Source organism: Taurulus bubalis (genome assembly GCF_910589615.1).
Source record: "Taurulus bubalis genome assembly, chromosome: 19".
Taxonomy (NCBI): domain Eukaryota; kingdom Metazoa; phylum Chordata; class Actinopteri; order Perciformes; family Cottidae; genus Taurulus; species Taurulus bubalis.
The window spans coordinates 9,641,001-9,659,000 of NC_136607.1; the positions used below are offsets into that span (position 1 = coordinate 9,641,001).

General features: G+C 40.1%; 1 protein-coding gene across 1 annotated transcript; it reads right to left on the reverse strand.

Annotated features, from left to right (window-relative positions):
- Nucleotides 1-767: 767 nt before the first annotated feature.
- Nucleotides 768-17,863, reverse strand: hook3 (hook microtubule-tethering protein 3; the record flags this gene model as incomplete). The annotated part of the gene is made up of 23 exons (XM_079235468.1): nt 17,732-17,863; nt 12,544-12,629; nt 12,273-12,345; nt 12,042-12,092; nt 11,729-11,861; nt 11,540-11,607; nt 11,307-11,369; nt 10,725-10,808; nt 8,254-8,417; nt 7,999-8,139; nt 7,704-7,791; nt 7,394-7,507; nt 7,110-7,220; nt 6,633-6,717; nt 6,431-6,500; nt 4,691-4,831; nt 4,265-4,352; nt 2,765-2,799; nt 2,514-2,596; nt 2,200-2,300; nt 1,976-2,080; nt 1,737-1,808; nt 768-908 (listed from the first exon to the last, which is right to left on the reverse strand). Exons 1-23 carry the CDS (start codon nt 17,786-17,788, stop codon nt 768-770), a joined length of 2,154 nt encoding a protein of 717 aa, XP_079091594.1. The 5' UTR covers nt 17,789-17,863.
- Nucleotides 17,864-18,000: the final 137 nt, after the last annotated feature.

Here is an 18,000-nt window from a genome sequence, read left to right on the forward strand (position 1 = left end):
GCAAAAGGAACATTTAGATGAAATGAGGCGACTATACATCTTCCTATGCATTTGTTGCTCATTTTTGCATCTAAATTAAAATCTAATATAATGTGACACGGCAGGAGAGTAACTTATCTCCATTTGAAAAACTAAATTCAAACGTTGAACACATGTAAATGAGAATTGCTGTCGCCTGCTGAAAGCTACATCATAAGAGTTAAAACAGATAAACGCAGGACGACGCCAGTAGAGAAACAAGATGAAGACAGAGATGTGCGTGAATACGGCATGAACGAGCAAGAGTGGTTCCTCGAAACAGAAATGAGAGGAACTTGGAATTCTTCTCTCCCTCGGGGTCAAAATTACCTGCCTGACAAAGGTTTGCCACAGAGCACAGGTTGAGGAAGGTCAGTGGTGGAGAGGGAGGAAGAGAGGATGCTTGGGGTCAGACCCTATGGAATATGCTGGGGTGTTTAAAAGGGTGGAGCCTGGCATCACAGGAGTCAGGGTATGACAGGTCTCACAAAAGGAAAAAAAGAAAAAGAAAAAGAAAAAGTGGTGCGAGATTTTGGACAGCCTTGCCTGGCATCTCTACCTCATGGATCTGATCAAGAAGAAAAAAAAAAGAAAATCAATAGGCGGAATGCAGGAAAATAAGAACGTCCATTAGAAATGAATGCAAATAGCGTGCCTCAAAAAAAAAAAAAAAGAGGCACATCTATTGTGTGTAAATTCAGAGGATTTGTATGGTAGTTTGTTGCATTATTTGTCTGCCCTGCTGCCATCTACCTTGCGGTAGCTGGCTGGACGTGGCCTGGATAGGAGCGGCGTGTGCTGGTGGCTTGTCTCTGGCGGGCCAGGAAGGACTGACCAGAACCGGTGTTGGCGAGTCTGTCTTCAGCCGCCTTCTTCTGCAGAGACATACCCTGAGAAAAGATACAGAAGAAGTCTTATTTTCGCCCTCAATGGTCTTTATCAGTAGAACAAGACAGCGAGTACATGGAGAATCAATAGCCGGAGCTGTTTCAAGAGCACGACATAGAGAGTGGAAGTCACCAGAGAATCATCTGCAGAATCCCCAAAACAATATTAGTTCCTATCTAACAATTCATGAACATTAACACCAGCTGATCAAATGTTTGAAGGAGGACATGTTGGTTTATTACAACTATAGATAAGCATATGCTGCCCTCTGGTGGTTGAAAGGCCTTCTTGCACGACTTGTAAATGATGAATGTCATGCATATAAAAAGGTATTACAAAAAGCCCACTAAAAGCAGAACTATCCTTGAGGGAGTTATGTATTATCACCAGTTGCAACTAAATGATTATTTTTTTATTATCAAGTTGATATTTGGTAAATAAAACATTATAAAACAGTGAAAAATGCCCATCACTGTCCAAGAGCACAATATAACTTACGTAATAAAATGTCTTTTTTAGTCCACTCAAGAGTCCAAAACCTCAAGATACTCAATTCTCTATAATACAAGTGGTGAATTCTCACTTTTGAGAAGCTGGTACTGTCAACTGTTTGTCATTTCTGCATAAAAATGGCTTCAGGTTCCATATTACTCACATGTATACATCATAATGAAAGAGAGAGAGAAGCAGGGAAGGAAAATGCTCCCTCCTCAAAGGCTGGTCTTCTGTGTATTATGACTTGTGAATTTGTACTCCTCTTGGTAATAAATCCCAGCTGTACATTTGTGTGTGCCAGAGTTTAAAAAGGACACTAGGCCAGTCCTTCTTACCATATTGTACCAGGCAGACACGATCAGTTTCTCCTCGTAATCTCTCTGGGATTTTGTCTTGTCCATCTCTTTCTGTTTGGAGAAAATATAAAAACACACAAAAAAATCAATCAACGCCGATTTTTTTTATTAAACATGCTTCCTTCTCCAGTCCCTGCTCATCTATGAGGTGACTGGTTAACAAGCGGCAATGTCCACCGCTTTCCTTCCCGAATCATCCAACTCTCATACTTTATTACCTCCAAGGAGTGCAACATCCTGTCCTTCTCCTGCAGCTGGTTCTTAAGGGCCTGGACTTCTGGACCTGAACCCTGGTTCTGCTTGGGGTCTAGGGTCCGGATCACCTGGAGCGGACACATTCAATCGCATCACATACACTTTCTTGTTGACCTGCAGCTACAGCAAGTAATCACTGGTTAGAATGCAACCTGCAAAAAAAGAGTTCAGCTATAAATAAACTCACACTCTTGGCCTTTTCCAGGTATTTCTTATATCTCTCCTCCATCTGCTTCATGTCTTCATCTTTCTTCTTCAAGGCGTCTTCCAGCTCCTCCACTCGTTGGGCTGAGAGGAAAAAACACAAAAGTGATTTTGTTAAGCTTAGTGTATTTGGTCTTTGCTACGAGTATGCAGCATTGAGAGAAACAATAAGATGTCTCAGTGTTTCTGTAGCACAACATCATACATTCAATCCTTTCAAATAAATAAATGATGGTAACAGAGGAGAGAGATCATCAGGCTTCAACTGCATTTCACACATTCAGAATTCAAACTCACAGCTGGTGTTGTATTTGGGCTCCATTTCGTCGATGAAGGCGTTCTTCTTCAGTAACTCATTGTTCAACTCTCGTAATTTCTCCCTGATGAAGAGGACAAAGCACTAATGTCAAAAATGTTTTTCAGACCTAGTTTTGTGGAATATTTCATATCAAGCTTCTCAGAACCAAATGAAAAGGACATTTTAAATCTATTCAAATCAAGTTTTGTTTATGTCAGCATATTTCTGAGTTTGTAAAACGGGAACTTACATGTGCTCCTCATATTTCTTCTTCAGGATGGAAGACTGAATAAAAAGAAAAGAAAATTAAAGATATGTTTTATAACAATATATTCCAACCTACAAAACCCACAGATAAAACTTATAATACAAAATAAAAGACTTGAAACATTCAAAGAGACTTTAGTGTTAGATGAATGCAAAAGGACCTTTAAAGTTGGTACTAAAAGGCACCGCAATAGAACAAAACCCTGCACATTCCCTTCTCATCCAACAGAGGGAAGTGGAGAACATAACATGTTAGGGCAATGTTATCATGTGGCTTTAAACTACATTTAAAAAAAATCTATTATTTTCCATAAACGAGGCGACCAACAGAGAAGCAATGCAGTCCCCAAACCAAAACCTTTGGGTGGGTGATGAAATAATTGCCCAGGTTGGTGGAAAACAAAGAATATTTACAATTAGAGGATTGTTCTGGTTCATTTTTTATTTTCTTTGATTCCGGTATCAATGGAAAGTTCCACTTTTCATGTAGTGTTCAAAATCATGAGAGCAGAAGTATCTATAGTAGTATCTCGAAACAAGAACTCAAACAGCATCAAGGAAAGAGGAAAGTGGAAAGTTGGGTTTCTAGAGAGGAGAAATCTACACAAAGAAGATACCAAATAACTAATTACAGATGTCTCTTCTCCATTTCTAACAGGAAAAAGAGATCTGCAGAATCTCCAAACCTAGCTGGGAAACTAACTACTACCTTAGTGCAGTAACTCAGTGTAACAAATGCATGAAGTAACTATATTTGCAAAATATAATATATTTGCAGTATGTATACTAACACAACATTACACAGCTTTAATGTTGTGTTGCAGCTTTTATAATGTGAAAATGTATCCCACTGTGAGTTGTTACACATTTGTTTCACAAAGTCAAAAGGCTACCATCTTGAAAGAACTGAAAGTTCTAAGAGAGGGAACTGGTCAGGAATCACAAAGTTATACTTACTATAGTCTGTGAGTGGAAGCATTATTTGAAAAGAAAATAATGAAAAGAAAGTATTTCACTTAGAGGCAATAATCATCACGTGATAATTTGTTAAGGTCCTGGCCTGGCTAAATTTGTACTAAAAAATGTATTCAAATAAAAGGTCTTCCGAGAATATTCCTCCATAATTGTGATAATGTTTTTAACTATACAATTCGTTTTTAATGCTTGTTTTTAACTTTTAACTCTTTTTTTGTTAACTGTACTGTATCTAAAAAGACTGAAAGTAATTGGGCAAAATACTTCAAATAGGTGTTTGAGTGAAAATACAGATGGTTAATTATGTTAACTACACTCTTTTGGACTTTTCCCTTTTTTAATGTGACTTTTTAAATTAAAATATCAAAGCCGTGAGCCTTCAGGAGGAACGGTGTACTGTAATCTTGTCGAACATCTTTGTAAGTGTGTTTTTTGATGGGAGTTTGCGGTTGTTGCCAACATTCTAACTGGTATCAGAGTTATGCAGAACAAGCATGTCGTTACTTACATCATCTGCTTTGGAGCCCTGTTCTTGAAGATTCTTATGCAGCTCCTCCACCTGACCCTGTTCCTCCATCAGGCGCTGATTGATTAACCTAGATAAATAAATAAAAAAGCACAAAAGACCAGTTTGACAAGAACATTTTGACACAGCAATGAGCAGGGAGGCTGGCTGCTGACTAAAAGGTCCTTGAAATTCTAGTATCAATAAAGAAAATCTCACTGGGGACATAAATGAATAAATAAAACAAACAGACAGCTCACGCTGAAACTGTGGCTCTGGAAACTACATAAACACAACAAAAGATACTGAGCATGGAAGAGAAAAATGTAATTGTGTATTTTTAGGCAAATACAAAACATAATTCAGCCTCCAGTTTGTTTGCTTATGCCTCGAAGGCTCCCAGGTTGCATGTCTCCGCTCTCTGCTGACCTGTTTTCTGTCTCCAGTTCATTCTTTCTTCTGTTGGCATCCTCCAGTAGACTCTGCAGAAGTGCAATCTTCTCATTGTCGGATCCCTCCTGGGCCAGCTTCAGCATCTTGTTCTCGTGCTGAAGACGAATCAGATGTTCTCTGGAACAACACATTGGACAGAAGCAAGTATTCATTTTAAACAACACTGATCAAACATAGTTGAAACAACCAATATTGATTTGTATACCTGTACTCACAAGCCCTATAGAATATTTACCTCAATGTCATGGATATTATATCATCATGGCTAAATATAAACAAAAGACCACCGGTGAGAACACATTTTTGTATGCGTTGTTCTCTGTATATTTAGTTACTATTCAGTTAAATTTTAATTTTATTAGCACTTGGGAAAAATTCTACATACACACATCATGCAAATAGATGCAACCCATCTGCTGGTTTGGTCTAGTAGTTAATACTAAAATATTTAGAGCAACAAGACGACTGTAATGCTTCTCTAATATTACCGTCAGACTGACCAACAATGCCTCCACAAAAACATAAATACACTGTATATACTTTGATATGTATATACACTGTTGCTCTGTTCCCCAGACTGATTTGACGCTTTGCTGACGTCAAACACAAAACTGTAAAGGTGGAAAGACGGACAGAGATACTTGAGATACTTTCCACCTAACAGATAGGAACCAGGAGACAGGCGGTGCTCAACATTATCAAAAGACAGATCCTAGACATAACATATCTTGTTTTTAGGGTGTGGCTGCTGACTCCTTTCCAACTGGCAGACTGACTAAATGTTTCCAGATGAACTCACAGCTGCTGGCTCGCAAAGCCAGAGAAGGCAAAGGAAGACGTAAGAAGAGGTTTCAATACAGCTTATTGGGAAAATATTACAGCGGTATGACAGGAATTTTGTTGGTCGAGGTTTCGAGGAAACTGAAGGGCAGAAATCAACCCCAGACACTGCTCATGAAAGCAACAGGTTGAATGTGTCTAAAAGGCACCGCCTGGTTCAGTATTCACACTCACTGTTGGATGCTGAACCGACAATCACAAGTCGGTATGAATCATCAATTTTGTATTTCAACCACAGTTATTCTCTTCAGATATCTCACATGAAACACTGCTATTGCAACATTTAACTTCCACCTCCGAAAGCTTGCAGGATATGACATCACCTCAGGCCACAACAGTTTTTATCTTACTTTACCTCCAGAGGGTAATAATTAGTCTGGACTGGGTTAACTCAAGCAATGCTTTTTTTTCCCCATTATTAAGAGGATTTCAAAGTAAATCATATTTATTTTGGTTCACAAAAAATCCAGGCACAGTATGGTGCCAGCAGAAAACCCAGCCCTCTTGGAAAGCAGCAGTCAGGCTGATGTAACTCACACCCAACTATTACATAAGTCGCTACAGAGACGGTTCTTTTAAAGCAGCAGAGAGGAAAAGGGAGCCGACCAGAAACCATCTGGCTACAGAGTAAACAACAGCACTTAAAACACACACACACACACACACACACACACACACACACACACACACACACACACACACACACACACAGAGAGCTGTCTGCATTGCAAAGCATCTCTCAAATCTTATCTTTCATCTTCCGATGTGTGTCTAGCACGCAAGTTGCAACTTTGGCTGCAATAAACGGTGTCCAAAACCTCACAACAGCAAATACTTTACTATTTACAAATAAAACGTGGAGCTCAAACGGCATACCGAATCTCTGGGGTGGTGATCTCAGCAGCCAGGGAGTCAGAGCCGTCATTGCTGACCATCGGGAACAAGCCTATAACAAACAGATAGTACTGTGAATACAGGGTAAAACCAAGTGAGTTATATTTTACTGAAGAAAGGCCGAGCTCAACTATTTGCATTTAGCGACTCTTACCAATTTTTTTTTTTTTTTTAAAAATTGTACCTGATGTGAGCTGTCCCTCCTGGGCTTGGACACAATGTAGCTCTTCAATGGTCTCCTTCAGAGAGTCTCTCTCCGTACGCATACGCTACAGAGGGAGAGAAAAGGAGTTATACAGAAAATATGAAACTATGATGAGAAATAGTGCAGGGTTTGCAATAAACATCCCCAATGTGCCAAAAACAATGAATCGGTGAATCAAGTAGGGACAGTGCCCACTCTAGTAACTTTGTAAACAGCAGCATTTGAAAGTTATGCACAACCTTCGGTCTTAATTTCTTCTTACTTGTCGAACAAAATGTTTCATTTACAAATTTAGGCACACTGCTCTTCATACATCTGATTCCATCTATAAAATAGGACTGAGAAAATGTAGGGTGGGATATCTCTGAGAACTTTATATTAATCTTTTTGCAGAGTAAAAACAATACTGATAAATAATACTGTACCAGTTCTACTATTACAATGAATTGTACGTACATCTTTTTCTTTTTGGAGAGAGTCCACTTTCTCTTTGACGCGTTTGTATTCAAACTCCATCTTGTCAGCCTTTTTAGACTCTTCTGACAGTCTGTTCTGAAGTTCTACCACCTGTGCAGAGAAAGGGCAGAGAAGTGAAATTAATTATCACTTAAAATATACACATATATATGTGTGTGAGGTTTATATAATAACAGATTTACAAGTTGGGGTACATCGCCAAGCCAGAGGCCATGTAAATAATGATCATTCCCTGTGAGTCAACATGGCTGTTGGGTGGTTACCTGTCTCTTGTAGGTCTCCAGCTGGCCCTTGGTTGCATTCGCCTTCCGTAGCTCTTCTTCCAAACTGACAGTGCTCTGCATCAACAACGTGTTCTTCTCCTCCAAAAGCTTATTCTGGGAAAGAACGACAGACATGTCAACTTTATTCATTAGTAACTTGGACATACAAATATTGCCAGTTGGTAGAACAACACACAAAAAAGATACGGATTGAAACTATGCACTGAGTGATACATTGTCAGGAAGATTTATTAGATCTCAAGGCAAAATAAAGGGATGAAGTTATTGCTGCCGTCTGTCGCTTGTGTACCTGTCTCCTGAGAAGTCCCATGTCCTCCAGTTTCTTCTTGTAGTGTTCCACTGTGCCCTCCAGCTTTGACACTTTGTCTGACGAATGCCTGAAGAGGGAAACAACCGGCACTTTCAATTTGCGATGTCACATTTAGAAAGATGAAAGTCTGAAGCAACAAGATAGTGGTTCAACAATACATTTGTCTCGCTTCATTTGACTCATTTTATTTCCATTTGGCATCTCTTGAGTTCAGTTTGCTTCATTCCAGTAATCTCAGTGTGTTGAGAGCCAAGATGTTGCATCCCCTTCTTACCGGAGGACATCCATCTCGTCCTTGAGCGACTGTGCTTCATCAGCCAGAGACGCAAGCTCTTCATTCTGTGACTTTACATCAACAAGCTCTTTATCGAGCTCTTCACAGCGGATCCGGTAGTCATCTTTTGATGCCTCCAACCTAGACAGAATTAGCAGTAATCATCTTTAAAAATCAGGTTTTGACATCAGCATCAATCAATTCAACTCTCACTTTTTATCTGACAAAATGTCTCTTCTTCTATCAACTTCACACCTAAAAGTTTCTTCCTGTAGTTGCTCCAGTTGTGTCTGCAGCTGCAGGTGTCTGCGTCCTGCAGGGCTGTTTATATCCTCTATGGAGTCAGACTGGTTAAGTCTCTCCATCAGGACCTGGTTTTCTGCAAGTAAACTGCTCTTCTCCTCTTGCAGGGCTGCCACCTGTGGAAGGGATGGCGAAAGGGAGGGCAAATAATGGGAATGCAAAAAAGAGAACCAGAAAGGGCAGGAAGACATGTGCTCAGAAGTGAGAGAGAGGGATTTGGAGAAAAGGAAATAGAAAAAAAGGGGTTTCAATGGAGGATAGAAGGGAACACGGGCGGTGTAGAGAAGGATAGAGGGATATAATGTTGAAGATAGAGAGAGAAGAGAAGCAAAGAAGAGAAATAAGTTAGTTCTTTAAAATGCATCTCTCAAACTACTTATATCTTCTTGACAGCATTCAATCCATTATGTCATTATACTGCCGCATCGCTTCTGGTAATAAAGCAAGCACACACCAAAAAACACTTCAACGGGGCAAACCAACAAACTCCAACATAGCAAAGAGGGCTACATATGGTTTGATGTTGCCTTCTCAATATGAGAGAGAGGGAATCAAACTCCACACAAAGCAAAGCAGAAGCAGATTCCTGGTTTTAAATATGCCACTGATGATAGTAATTCATTACTAAGTCTGTTGCATCTCAAAACAAAAGAACTGATCTTTATATTTTTGTTAAGAGGAGATAGAAGCATATGTGTAAGATGAATAAGCAGGGTTATTTTCAAATTCTCTAATTGCCTGGCCTGAAAGGATTAAGCAATTACCATATTTCTTAATTTCTCAACCCTGTATAAATAAGCCAGGATCAAGTCAATAGCCAATTGAGACTACGTCTGCTTTTGTAAAAAAATTGTTCTATGTGTAAAATATATTCCATTTATGTGTCGGTAACACCACTGCAACAAGCCTAGAGCCCATCAGAGCTTTGATCAGAAAAACAAAGAAACAGGAAACGTTTCTAAAAACATACGTAGTTGAGTTACAGTACGAGCGATGCTGCTGACCAGAGTCCTTTTTTATTATGATAAAAAGGTTCTTGATGTGCACTTTTTTCATTCAGTAAAAAAATAATGGTTACATTACATAATAATACTATACAGTATGTGTGATATTTTGCATATATTCAACAGTTTTGCCAAGAGAAGACTCCTTCCTGGGTTTCCCCCTTACGGTCTGCTATTGCTGTGTGAGAGCAATGAAACACACAAGGGTAAAAAGGCAAAGGATAATTAGGGAAAGGGTGACAACGACACACCCACAACACACTTCAGGTGTGGCTGGTGTGTCCCATTAGGACCAAGTGTATACGTGTGCACAAACACGCATGCACAGATAATTAGTGGGAGGGGGCTCTGGATTCCAAAGGGGACGCTGGTGCAAGCAGACTGAAAGAAACCCCAGGACCATTAGACACAGCACACACATCATGGAGATGGAAAAAAAAGAGACAGAAAGAAAAGAAAGTTTGGATTTACCCTCTCTTCTAGCTCATTAAAGTCTAACCTCAGTCTATCACGCTCCTCCTGGACACGGAGGGCCTTTAAAGCAAGGCACACAGTGATGCAATAGTCAGGAAATAAGAGGAAACCGATTTAAGACAGGAGAGCAGGTAACCCTTTAAATCACAGCTCCATTTGATCTGCAGTAGCTGGGTCTTTAGTCAGTAAATGTAAATAAATATGTTCATTATGATCATCTGCTATGATGATAGATACACAAAGTGTGTTAATCTCCTTTTGTCACTATTACGGTAAAGAAAATGTACAATCTGACCAGGAAATATTGAAGTAAGTATAGGAAAGTCCAATCAGATGTTTTACAGTGTAATCATGCAAAAAAAAGGAGCTGCTTTTAAAGTGTAACCCAAAAATAGCTGTAAGAAGTATGACACAATCAGTTAGATAGTTAAGAGTTACAAAATAAGAAACAAATTAATTAAAGTGAGTTATTTGAATGAATATGTTCCATCAAATTGTACAGTTACTGTACATAAGTGCTCACGGATCTTTTCAGTTTCAAATTGCATCATCATTGCACAATTATAATTGCTCGAGGCTAATGAGCAACGCCTGACACGCAACAGCTAAAATAAACCTTAACCACACCTAACAATACCAATATGGTTCACACTTTAGACATAGGATTGTCATTCCATGAAGATATCGACCAAATAGTACTCTCATAATGAGGGCAGCATCGGATTAATGTTATCCAATATTATTAATGTCAATTATTCACATAATCCCTTTTTAATAGTGTGCCATTGTGATAACTAACTGACCTATACAACCTCGCCAGGCCCACTGGTGGCGTTCGGCCATTCAATACGGGGTTGGACTACCTGAACACTGTGCCATGATGAGCTCTAAAGCCAGCAGTCGACCACCATAAAACATGGGGGAATTAAAGTGCAGAAAACCAACCTGCATGTCAAGCTCACGACATCTCTGGCCAATCTCTTCCTTGGTAGACAAAGCATCATTCAGCTCCTCTGCAGTCTTCTTCAGCTGCGAAACCAAAGAAAAAAAGAATAAAAACCCTGCAGATTTTGTTTAATTTCCACACAATTTATTGTCTACTCAGCTGAGATTAAAGAAACAAACATTTATAACCTCAAGGAGATGTTGGATCAAGGACTAAACAAATACATTTACCACAAACAACAGTGAGAGATGTTTTTGAGGCAGTTTGTACACAGCAATGATTGCACAATAGCGCAGCGCTTCTGCTGATGCTCGCTTTTTGAAACATCCAGCTGTTTTACAGGTCTGTGGCAGAGATCCGAGTCAAGTTTTATAGTAACTTTGTGTGTAACGTCTGTGTGCGAGTTCAAAAGACTTTGACGTGTGAATGTTCAAAAGTTTACCTTCAAAGATAAGTCTATTCAATACAGAGCAGTTACCTTCAAACTTGAAATCTGTCTAATCTAAGACCATTTTGATGGCAGTGTAAAAAAACAGATGTGCTATAAAAAGCACCACAGTGAGGTTTTATAGTCTCCATACCTGTCTGTCTAGGTCCACATATGAGTCACTTCCTCCCATCACTGGAGTCTCTTTACTCATCAGCTGCAGAAACACACAAAAATGGAAGAAGGTTCAGCGTGTACAGCACCAAACTTGCTCCGCCTTGGTTCAGTAATGAGGACAACCAGCTAGCACCTGCACCAGCCGACAGCTACAGGAGCACCTTATTCTCATCGTTAATCAATTATTATAAAGAAAGCATGATCGTTCACCTCTTGGATGGCCGTCATGACAACATGCTGCACTGACTCCTCCATCATCATTATGGTCTGGATGTATTCTGGAGATATAGACAAAATAACGAGAGGGGAAAATTCAAGCCTCCGAGTCAGTTGGTAATGCACGTTGTTTTCAAACTGCACATCGCACACGTGTTGACAAGCAGAGCACGGGATGTGTACCTTGTTTCTGTTCACAGTTCACAGCACAGCCCAGTATAAGTTGAAGCATCCTCCCAAGTTCTGCTGCGTCAGAGTGCTCCCCAATAAGGTTGATGTCGGGTAGTGTGAAGTCGTTAATGTGCTGACCGATGATCTAGACGGGCATGAAAGGTATGTTAATAATTAAAAATATGAAAACTGGATGATCGTGGTCTGTGTTGTGCTAAAGGGGTTAAGGGTAGTGTCTGCAGTCACAACTTGTCTTGACACGGCTTCTGTAAATTGGATGCTGGGTACTGATGAAATCTAAATGAACACAGTAGATTCTTCTTACCTCCTGGTTATAGTCGAGGACGCCTTTCAGAACTTTCTTGAGATTGCTGATCTGAAACAAGAGAGAATTTATGTCGCGGTATCCCTAATACCAACAAATAATTATCACTTTCTGGATAAACAGATGATTCATTTAAATTTGGAAAAGTCTGCTATGTCATTTGCTAATGGGATAAAAAAATAAACTGCCCTCACATAACATGAACCACCCACACCCACAAAGTATTCTTACCTTTAACCTCCAGTTGTCCCCAACCTCTGGTTTGACTCGACTAATCCAAGCGTCATTGAAATACACTAAATCTCTAGAAGATGCAGATGGACAAGAGAACAGGGCTTAAGGGAACGTAATGAGGAATAGGCTGATAGTCCTACTGAATATTTCAATGTGTGGACTTATTAGTGAGAATTATGTTTACAGTAGATCCTGGTATATTTTCTTTCAACATATTCTTAGAAAGATGCATTTTACTTCTACACTGAGCGTAAAGATGAAAACTTACATTTTCTGCAGAGCTTGGGCCATGACGATGCCGCTCGTCAGGTCTTCTACTGTCTTGCATGGAGCCTCCACTCCAAATGTCTGGATCTAAACCAAAAAGACAGACACCTGTTGAGTGCTGGCAGCAGCAGAAAACAATGTAGTCAAGTGCACCTAGAGTAAAATGTCAACAAACATTTCACATGAGGAAGCAAGTTAGGAAAATGGTATTTTGATCTTTCCACAGTAGCTCCCTGAAGGCCCGAGTCCAGTCACAAGTGTGCAGCTCTCACTTGCCGCTTCCAATCTCTCTCTCTACTTTGCTTGTCCTTCTTTCTTAGTTTCTCTTTCATCAGCTCTGTCTCTCTTTTTTCAGATTCTTTTTTTCTCACTTGGCAAGTCATTGTTCCCTTTCCGTCCTTTATATCCTTCTTTATCACTTTTCCAGCAGGCTTAAAGTCTGTTGCCCAGACACAAGAGAATATTTGTTTCTGTCCACATGCCAAAGGAAAGGGAAATTGAGAGCAGGAATGTTTGAATTCTGACAGAAATAAAATGACGAGGTTCAAATTCTGCCTGCACGTCTCGTTCCATTGGGCTCACTTTTCATTACGTGGCTCGTCGTGCAGCTCTCTGAGTCACACATTTACCAAGAGCAGAGGGCAACAAACAAGGCATCAGCAGATTGCCTGAGAGACCGGCTATCAACACAGCTTGAATCCCTGCTGACGGGCTCCACGTGAAATGAAATGAACTGAAAAGAGCGATTTCAGCGAGACTCAAGCTCGACGTTAATGTGTTCCCATTGTGGTCGACATTTAATTCATTGAGATTTCTTTTGAAATATTTGGGTAAACAATATTATGCCATTTGCTTTGTGTTGTCTCCCCTAATTTTAAACTACTGGCTGTAGAACATTTCTTAAAATAAAGATGATGCAAGAACATCTCCAATTACTGTGTGCCTGTAATGTGAGCATCTGGTTTTGAACAGATTTTAAATGGACATGTGAATTCACTGTGCTTTATTTAATTTTTTTGTATTCTTTACAATCAATTCCATAGGTCTGGGACATGAAGCAACACTTATAAGAGCCCTATAATATCCCTTATTAGCAAAGACAGAGGTCAGTAAACAAGAAGACATTCGACACTGTAAACAATCAAGGACACACGTCACATGGCACGAGGTCAACATGACACTCAAAACAACACACTAATCAGTTGATACATTCAGACAACCTAAATGTTTTATTAATGTTCCTAAAATGCTGCAGTTTTAATTTAGATTCACAGTTGGACAATAAGTGTACAACCTCTGCGTAACTGTAGACCTTAAAAATGTTTGCCCACCCACTTTAATACATTGTATAAGACTGATACTATAATAAAAAAGCAATTTAAAATATCCTAATGTGGGTGAGATTGACTTCTAGGAACCTCCACTCAAAGTTTGACTACATTGCTCTTGAATGACTGTATGTATGAGAGCTTTCAAATTACTGACTTGTCAACCAGATGACCCCCTCAAACATCTGTATTATTATTCCTATTTCCACGAACTATCACTTTTTTTCTAGGTAGCCAACACCAATAATATAACTTTTCTGTATATCAGTAGACAGGTAGCAGCGAAAGCCAACCTCTGGCCCAGAGCCAACACAAAACAATCACCCTGATTAAATAACATGGTTACCAGTGAGAGACTGAGAAAACCTGACCCACTCCAATTACCCTGCCACATTGAAACTGCAACCTTAAATGTATACGAGAAGTCTACACCATTCCTGTGAAGCTAAGTTGTCTCATAGGTGGGTCACATGCTGACGTCCTGGGTTTAGATGCTAGCACAATACTGGAAAGTGAGATTGTATTACATATTAGAATGGATGGAGTAGTGATGAAATTGTTGAGTCAAAAATGTTGCTTTCAAATTTGTTTCAGACCAGTCAAAGCGCTGTATTAAAAACAAGTACCAGCACTATGGAAGACAGAAATATAGATTACACTGGGTGGGTCACTGCAACAAGACACAATACATTACAGTGTTATACAGGCTAACACTGTATAATTAAATCAAACAATGCATGTGTTGAGGTCCAACACATCCAGATCTGTTGCATTTTGTAAACTGACTGACCGACCAACAGCACCTTCGACGAGGCTCTATTTTTACACCCGAAACTATTGTTCCCAAGCAGAAATAGGTTCTCATTGCCAAAGCTCCAAATGCTCGACTGCATGTCAGGTCAACAAACCTCTGGTATACATACCACTGGATTACAAAGCCTTTTAACAGAAGGTATGCCCATGTGATGCCTCTTGAAAAGCCACAGTGGAGCAGTGCTGGTGAGTTCCTTTATGCTGTATGGGACATTGTGCAGGCACTGGCTATCTGTGATAGAAGCCCCCTTTTTGACAGCCGTTTCAATTACTGATGGCACATGCATTGTGCTTTTAAAAGTTCATTATTTGTGTCACATGTATTGCCTTGAATGCTGATCAGGATTCATATTTGTTGCATCAGTGATATGTAAATATTGCTGTTACAGTCAGAACTAAACAACACTGCATGTGCGTTTACTCCCGTGTGCGTGTGCACACCTGGCATCTGTTTTAGACACACATTTTACAAACAATATAGTATTCCAGGAATTGAGGGTGGACACATTAAACTGAACACTTTCAGACTCAAATTCTATAAAGTATAAGAAAAACACAAACTACAAAGATGTTTGTTCAGTTTCTGAAATAAACCTTTTTTGTACGTCACATTTTCATTATTATTAGTTTATTATGATAATTATTGCCAACCACTACCTTTACCTATTTGCTAAATGCCTATTTGAACCAGTAACTGTTCACGGAAACAGCATATGCCACATACCATATTGTACTATTTGATCTGCAGAGTGTCTTAAGGTTTTGTTAATGCCCAATCTTTGTGTGTGAGCTGCAATCTGATGATTGAAAACCTATTAATCTGGACGCAACGCAGCATGTGATCTGAGGGATTTTGAGGTTCTGGTTAAGCAAGATTTGCTCATGTTCCCAGATTACATTCAGTCTGCTTTGATCGCATCATCCATAACAATCTGCTTAAAGGGTAGATAAGAGATCTTAATTGAGTTTAACTGAAATAAGTTCATGTCTGACAGTGTATGAGACCTAAACGGGTCACATGCACAATAACTCACGGAATGACAACAATGTTGTGGCAACACGCAGAAGGGACAAGAAATAGAAAATAAACATAAGAAATGCAACGTAAAATGAATTTTGTATCTATTAGAAAAGAGTTTTATTTTTATTTGTTTTAAACAGACCAAAGAAATACAAAAATGTAAGAATAATAGCGTTCAAAATATTGGCTTAACTACAATATTGACATACAAAACAGGGCGGACTGATGTAAAAAAAGTAAGCCCACGCCTAAGAGTTTGTGGAAACAGTTGGAAAGGAGACAGTCTATCTGTGGAAAACACATATGTCACATGACTAGGACAAGTGATGAAGCAGATACTCTTCCCTCTACCATAATGTCCACATCAGGTCTCATCATGCAGCGTATCATAAAACAGCCAAGACAATAACATGCAAGCAATGCACCAAGTTGCTTTGGTGATGTGTGACCCAGTGCATACTTGCTGTGTAAAGCACGAGTGAGCCATACATGTCAGACAAGATTATTTTCAAGCAATGCTGCTTTACTGCATTTGGCTATATCGTTATAGGGCACAATTCATAATTAACATTAATACACCTGGTGAAACTACAAGTTAGCATGTGTATGCAACTGAAATTGGGAGATATTCATGCAGCTAGGGCCACCCGGAGAATTTTAAATCATTAATTTCCATCCAAATATACTATTCCGTCATTATCAGAATCAGAAACCGTTTATTTGCCAGGAATGTTTACACAAACGAGGAATTTTTCTAGGCCGAAGGTGCATTACTCTGGCATTCGAACCAAACAGACTACAATCATAAACGCATTGACTTAATACTGAGGCTTCTGCTCTTTCGTAAGAGGAACCGCCTCATGCGCTTTAACAACAGTCGGTCATCCTCAGCGCTGTGACTTCACAGTTAACAGGTATGTGGGGAATGTTTGACAGCCACACCATTATAGGAGCATGAAGAAAGGCAACTCTGAGTTGATGTACCCTAGCCAAGCTGTGACAACAAGAGGATGAGGCGTCAGTGATGAACGCACATGTCACATTACAATAAACACACAAGCTCTGAAAGGCCTTTTTCTCAATTTCACTACAGAGAACTCACACATTGATTTAAAGTATGATTGTGTGACCACATGACTATGCAGGAAGGTAGCTTGCTTGTACTGAGCTCGAACTAAAACCACTTCTTCAGCATGCACTACTGACATTTAAAACAGTATAGGGTGTACACATGGAAGCATCTATGCGCAGCTTCCATCAAATGATATGCCAGCCGATCCATCCACAATTCTGTACACATCTGAAGCATCACAAGTCAGTGACAGTAGTATTGCCTTTTCCTCGTCTAAATGTCTACATTTCGGTTCAGAGATTCGGGACTTTTCTTCAGGTGTGTTGTTGTCAACAATGCAAACATACTACAATCCGTGTCACGTGATCATACAATTTGATGCCACTTTTCTGCATCCGTTTTCAGGTTTTAATTACAACTGTTTAGAGTCCCGTTAGAAATCAGAGCCTGTATTTGACGTTTATGACCAAGAGGAAAGAGGGAGCTCGGGCTCGATGCGTGGGTCAACAATGGCAGGAATGTCAGACTCTCAAGCAGACACCGAGCTGAAACGTTGTATGCTCAACCCAGAGGAGAAGGGAAGACTTCGCTAAGAAAGCGATGGACCACAACAAGGCCAGCGTTTCTGCCGCTAGATCCCCCGTCACAACACACGACGGGGCAATACAAAGTTGAGCTAGCTAAAGACCCGATAGCACTGGGCTACAGCCAGTGTTATGCTCACGGCTGGGGGGAAGCTTTGCTGGCAGCTAGCAAGCAACACATCAGCAGCTAAAGCAGCAAACAGCTGGCCTGTGTACGTAACCGACGTGAGCCTGCTAACGTTACACCCCGCTAGTCCGTCGAGCTAGACGTTTAGCCCCGGATGCTAGCTAGCGTCGCCCCGGCGCCAGAGGACCGTCTGTCAGTGAAAAATATAAATAAAAACAAAAACCCTTCCCATTTGATGACCTACCCATGTCAAGAGGCTTTCACAGAGTTCCACTCGATCCAAGGGCCCCGAGGTAGTCATCTTTACCTGACGTAAACCGACACAGCCTGAAGTTAACAGTCGGCTTCATGTAACGTTACTCCCGATGTTTCTCGGTCACGTCGGCCAATAGTCGGGTTCGCTGCTTCGCGAGCCCGGCGTCTGCCGGGGGCGGGCGGGGTGGGCGGAGTCTGCAGTGCATTGTAAAATAAAGAAAAAAACACTATTTTCCATCGAAATGTTGCTTTGGGACA